The sequence below is a fragment of the Dermochelys coriacea genome, chromosome 6 (assembly GCF_009764565.3).
Source record: "Dermochelys coriacea isolate rDerCor1 chromosome 6, rDerCor1.pri.v4, whole genome shotgun sequence".
In the NCBI taxonomy this organism is placed as follows: Eukaryota; Metazoa; Chordata; order Testudines; family Dermochelyidae; genus Dermochelys; species Dermochelys coriacea.
Genome location: NC_050073.1, coordinates 10,812,363 through 10,818,294, shown reverse-complemented (window position 1 = coordinate 10,818,294; position 5,932 = coordinate 10,812,363). Strand labels below are relative to the sequence as shown.

Here is a 5,932-nt window from a genome sequence, read left to right as displayed (position 1 = left end):
ATCCTGACTGGAGCAGGACAGTAGAAATTCACTCCATCTTCACAAATGGGCAGTAGGATTTAGACTTCATGCTCAGTGAGGCTGAGGATTAAGATAATCAGGGCCAGCCAGCCTTTAGCACAAGCAATGTTCCTGTGGGTACCTGCATTCTTGCCACACATACACCAGATTCCTGGGCTGACTCAGCAACTGCCGCCAGTCCAATGTCCCGCTCCAGCAGAGGGGGCAGGACTGAGATAACTCGCTTCTCAATCCCCGCCCCGACCTGGCAGCCTCTTGCTGACTCCGGATGTTACTATAAGAAACAGCAAAGGAAATCATTTGAAATTGTTCCCTTAAGAAGCCTAATAAAACCACTTGAAGCTGATCAAGAGAAGGAGAGCAGAGAAATGACTCAAAACAGGAGGAAGAGGGGAATGAATTAACTACTCCAGTTAAGCAACATTCCTGATCTTGGTAAACAAAACACCTCTAAGAGGTACAGGAATCCCCACCACCAATTTCATCGGAGTCTGGACAATCAGCAATAAAAGGCCCTTCCCAGGCAGCAGTTTAGCCTCAGTGTACCCAGTTTAATAAACCCATGTGTGTGCTAAGCTTCAGGCAGGCATGCTCCAGTGCACTGAGCTAACCAGGGCAGGCAGCAGCAGTGGGCTCAGAGAGGAGATCACTGCAGAGTGCTATGGGGAGAACATGCTATATACCCCTAACTCACAGAGACAGGGGCAGCAGAACTCTGGAGCTCTGAAATACAAGGGCCAGGGAAGCACTAAGAGTTGTAACAGTCAGGAGACATTCTCTCCCCCTCCACCCGCCGTCATTTCGATAGCACAATTAGAATTTGTTTTTCCAACAGCCACTTGAGTCAGTCTCGCTCACCTCCCGTGTTTGCCCCTTGGCCTGACCTTCCAGCCTCTCTACTCATCACTTCGTGGCCCATTGCAGCTGGGATGGCATATCCTCAGGTGCCACAAGGACTTTTCAAATGAGGTGGGAGAGAGCAAGAGAGAGGACATGGCTGAGAGAGAGGACACAGCTGAAATAGAGACAGAGGGAGCATGGCTCAGAAAGATATTCCCCACAGCTCAGACAGAACAACAGAGAGTGAGGACTTGGTTTTCAGGTGCAAATGGGCCAGCTCCAGGACCAAGACCAAGACCATGCAGTTTGAGCCTCCCCTAGTCACACAGACCAATTCAGCCCCCGGAGCAAAAATGACGCAGAGAGGGACAGAGCAGTTCTGAGAGACATGAGTCATAATGTTTCTGTTATCAGTACTGGGCTGATTAATCCCCACCCAAGGCACCTGAACCTGCTACAGAGACACCTGCTACAACAGCACACAGGCCCTGTCAGCTCAGCCTAGAAAAGACCAAAAATCACAGGCTTCAAGCCCCAAAGTAAATTAAAATGTTACTGTGCAGACACACACAGAACCCACCTGAATAAGCCACACCTTGGCCTCATAGTCATGTAGCAGGAAGGGCCCAGCTGGCTACAGGATGTGCTACAGACCTTTAAAATCCCCTGGCTACCTTCAACCCTCAGATAAAATCTACTGCTAGATCTTTATGGGTGGGGAGTGTAGAGTACAGCAATTGACACTCAGGCTGCACTGGAGGGGACATAAGCACTGCTAAAATCACCCTCCACTCTTACATAGGCAACATCTTCCCTCCTTCTTCCAGACACTGCACAAAGCCCCAAAAAAGAAAAGTATGTTGGCTACTGGAAGAGAACATCATCAACACAAGCAGCTAGATTGTTCTAGCTCCCTTCACACTAGCAGATCTCCTATCTACAGGGTACTGTGTAACACAGAGCTGTGCTCTCACCAAGTATTGAAGCAGTGATCCCAAAGCAAAAACGGAAACCAGGACACTTTCCACTAGAAACCCAAGGATGGGCAATTTTGTACCCCACTGTGACAGGAGAGACTGAAACTGACAGGCACTTTTTATTATACTGCATGAGATCCAAAAGAAGAGGAGGAGACTTTTCCAAGTGATCAGAAATAGCTCATAGCCAAATAGCTCAGAATAGCCAAAAGATCAAAGAGGGCACATAGTATAAAACCCAGTTACTCCTCTAAAACCCTGACCAAGGCACAGAGACTTGACAAAGTGTATTAACTTTGGCAAGACAGGTATACTTTGCCATGCCAATAAAGTTACTGAGATTGAAGTTGGGCTGAGAGTGAACACAGTCCAGGGAGGTGTGGAGGGGAGGAGATGAAGAGAGGAGGGGAGAGCGCTATGGAGTGGAGCTCAGAGAGAGGTATGGAAAGGAGGGAAGGAGAATGGACCTAGTTCCCAGTGAGGGAGGAGTTGCACTGCAGAGGGAGTCACAGATGACAGCAGCAGGGGAGGGTTGGAGGAAAGCGAGGAAGGGTGCAGAAAAGACAGTACAGTTCAGAGATGGGCAGAGAGAGGAAACAGGATTCCCCAAAATGTTAAAAATAACACAGATGCTTGAGAACCCAGTTCCCTTTCCCCAGGCCATATGATTCTGTTTACATACTCTTTCCAAATAAACCATCCTGGCAGCAGCCTCCCTGAGAATCAGCCCGGGAGCCTCTTCCTCTCACTACCAGATTTTCTCAGTTTTCTACTTTTTATTGCTTAGATTTGGTACAAATCTAGCCTGTGGGGGAATGGGAGAATGAGCCTGCCACCCCCAGGAGGAAAGAGAGAGTCGGAGAGAGTCCTGCTGCCGCCACCCCACTGCCCCAGACGCACACAGTCCTGGTGGCCCAGTTCACACCAGCTTTTGCTTCTGTGCCCATTTAAGGGAATGGAAAGTCCAGGCAGCCTGCAAAGCAGCGCACAGGGCTCCTTTTCCCACCATACAAAGAGCGGAGGCAAAAACCCTTTCCAGGCCAGAGAGCGAGTGCTGCGCACAAACAAGGCTTTCCTATCAGCTTCTTTTCAAAGCTGACAGCTGGAAGGAGCAGCTCGGGAGATGTTTCTCTCTGTGAGTCTAATTCCAGTAGCAGAATAGGAATCTCTAGGATGCGAGAAGCTTTTCTGTTCATACTCGAACCCTGTAGCCCTCCAGGGCACGGAGTCCAAGGAAATTAAAAAACACCCCACCAAACCAAACAGCATGGCTTTTTCCTGTCTTGCTTCTGAGTCCCGTGGCAATGGGCCGGATGGCAAGTAGCAGAGATCACTCATAGATACCTAACCAAACAGCCACAGATTGTCACATTAAAGTCCTTTCAATTCCAGGCTTCCACCACAAGCTGGCTGTTCTGAGAAGGCCAACTCTTATCAATGCCCATCTCAAACAGAGACCATCCTCCTACAGAGCTGGTCCAATGGGATCATCCAACACAACAACATTGTGGTTTCCCCTGCCAACCCCCACGTCCTGTGGCTATGCAGGATGTCTCAGGGGTGCAGTGATTGCCCAGCACTTCTGCAGATAGATGATACTCCCTTTGCTGTCTGTGGTCCCAGCAAGGAGATGGTGATCCCTTTGATTCATGGTTTTCCTGTCTTGTGCAAGAAGATAGTGACTCCCTGGACTGGTAGTTGCCCATGATCCTAGTTGGGAGACTGTGGCCCCCCATGGCCAGAGATGGTCCATGCAAACTCTCACCCCTTGCAGCGCAGAAGTGGATCTATCAGCCCACCAATGTCCACCAGATTTTCTGAGCAGCAACCATGTTATTGTAGTGCCCATTCTCATGTTTCTTCTGGGGAGCATTCCAGGGCCGAGAAACTGCCTTCAGCATCCTCCAGCAGAGAGGAGTCATTCCTCAGGGTGCCCTGCATGGCTTCTGAGCCATTCTCCTCCTGTTCATCCTGCTCCCGCAGGCTTTGAAGACGTTCCTCCCTAGCCTCCATCAGCTCCTGGGCCCCATCGCCCACAAGGGTGACAGTGTCAGCCACACAGGGTGGTGCTTTAACTGGATTATGGTCATAGGAAAAGAGCCGTAACCCTTTTAGGTGGGCCAGGTCTGGGAAGTCGATGATCTTGTTGCGGTCCAGGTCAAGGATATGGAGCTGGGCCATGCGGAGCAGGGGCAGTGGGAACTCCTCAAAGCGATTCCCATAAAGCCATAGCCCCCGGAGGCCAGTCATACGCGGCAGGCTGCCTGGCAGTGCCCGGAGTCGATTGTCACCCATCTGCAAGGACTGCAGTGCAGGCATCTGGAGCAAGGCCCGAGGAAAATGGTACAGGTAGTTGTTCTCAATCCACAAGCAGCGCAGAGTCTGGAGCTGGGCAAATTCTGCAGGGAGGCCAAAGAGGCGGTTGCTGCCCAGGTAGAGGCGGGTGAGACGGGGCAGGCGGCATAGTGCCTCAGGCACCTCCTCCAGCTTGTTGAAGTCCAGTGCCAGGATGCGCAGCTCCCGCAGTCCCTCGATCTCCTCAGGCAGCTCACGCAACCCCGTGCCACTTATGTAGAGCTTCTGCAGGCTGCCCAGGGCACACACTGGGCTTGGAAGCCGCTTCAGGTGCCGCCCGGTCAGCTCCAGTGTCTGATCCCCACCACTCAGCTGCTCCTCCGCACCCGATGGCAGCCGCTCCTCCCTGCCTGAGGACCCTGCGCTGCCCATTCTCATGGCCAAGGACTGCTGGGATAACGAGAGCCACCGCCTCCAGCAGGGCAGCCCACAGGGAACATGACAACCAGCTAACCTGGTGCCCCCCGGACTGGCCTCCTGGGACTAAGACCAGTGACCGCCCCCGGGGCCCCCCTGTCAGGGATGGGACGGACCAGCCTCCTGGAGCTGGGACTGGTGCCCCCTTGCACTCCTCCAGCCCGGGCTGGGACTGGTGCCTCTGGATCGCCTCCCCGAGACTAGGACATGTGCCCCCCTTGGGTGCCCCGTGCCAGGGATGGGGTTGGCGCCCCCCGCCTCCTCCTGCCAGGGCCGGGAGCAGGGCCCCCCAACAGCGTCCCGGCTATGGGGTCCGTGCCCCCGGATCAGCCTCCCGGGACTAGGACCAAAGCCCCCGGGATTCCCCAGCCAGCGCCGGGCCGGGCCGGTGCGCCCTGGATCGCCCTCCCGGGGCTAGCACGCTGCCCCTACCCGGGATCGGCCTCCCCCCCGCGTGGTGCCGGCCCTGGCGCTGCGCGGCTCCCGGTGCCTCCCGGCCTCTCACTCCGGGGCTCCCGGCTCGGTCTGAGCTCGGCTCCCACACACCCAGCGCCTAGCGACTCGTCTCCATGGCAACCCCCACGCGGGACAGCCTGCCTATGGCTGAGCCGCTCGGGCCGGCGGGGGCGGGCGGTCCTCAGGCCCCGCCCCTATGACACGCCCATTCCCGAGGACGCTGCTGCGGCCCTGGCTGTACCAGACGCGGGCTCGCTCGCGAGGCACTGCTCCGCCTCCACCCGACACGGGCCTCGCGCCCCCCCTTCCCCACCCCCGGCTACACTCGGCCCCGCCCCCAGGACCTGTGTCCGCACTACGGCCTAGGCTACAAAAGGGACAGACACGTCAGGGCTACAACCCCAAGCCCAACCCCCACACCCCTTCCCCCGCTACACCCACCGCACAACCCCAGCCCAGCTCCACTGAGAGACAACCTACCCTCCAACAGCCACCACACCCCAGCTCCACCCACTGCACAGCTTCCTCCCCCGCTACACCCACCCCACAACCCCAGCCCAGCTCCACTGAGAGACAACCTACCCTCCAACAGCCACCACACCCCAGCTCCACCCACTGCACAGCTTCCTCCCCCGCTACACCCACCGCACAACCCCAGCCCAGCTCCACTGAGAGACAACCTACCCTCCAACAGCCACCACACCCCAGCTCCACCCACTGCACAGCTTCCTCCCCCGCTATACCCACCCCACGACCCTAGCCCAGCTCGACTGAGAGACAACCTACCCTCCAACAGCCACCACACCCCAGCTCCACCCACTGCACAGCTTCCTCCCCCGCTACACCCACCGCACAACCCAGCCCAG

The 5,932-nt window shown here is 55.8% G+C and overlaps 1 protein-coding gene across 1 annotated transcript; it reads right to left on the bottom strand.

The window, feature by feature from the left end:
• Positions 1 to 3,128: 3,128 nt before the first annotated feature.
• On the bottom strand, positions 3,129 to 5,275 carry LRRC10B (leucine rich repeat containing 10B). Its single transcript, XM_038406204.2, has one exon. It carries the CDS (start codon positions 4,569 to 4,571, stop codon positions 3,690 to 3,692), a length of 882 nt encoding a protein of 293 aa, XP_038262132.1. The 5' UTR covers positions 4,572 to 5,275; the 3' UTR covers positions 3,129 to 3,689.
• Positions 5,276 to 5,932: the final 657 nt, after the last annotated feature.

Bases quoted from the DNA above. Each gene is read 5' to 3' on its own strand.
- LRRC10B (XM_038406204.2), bottom strand. From the start codon at position 4,571: ATGAGAATGGGCAGCGCAGGGTCCTCAGGCAGGGAGGAGCGGCTGCCA.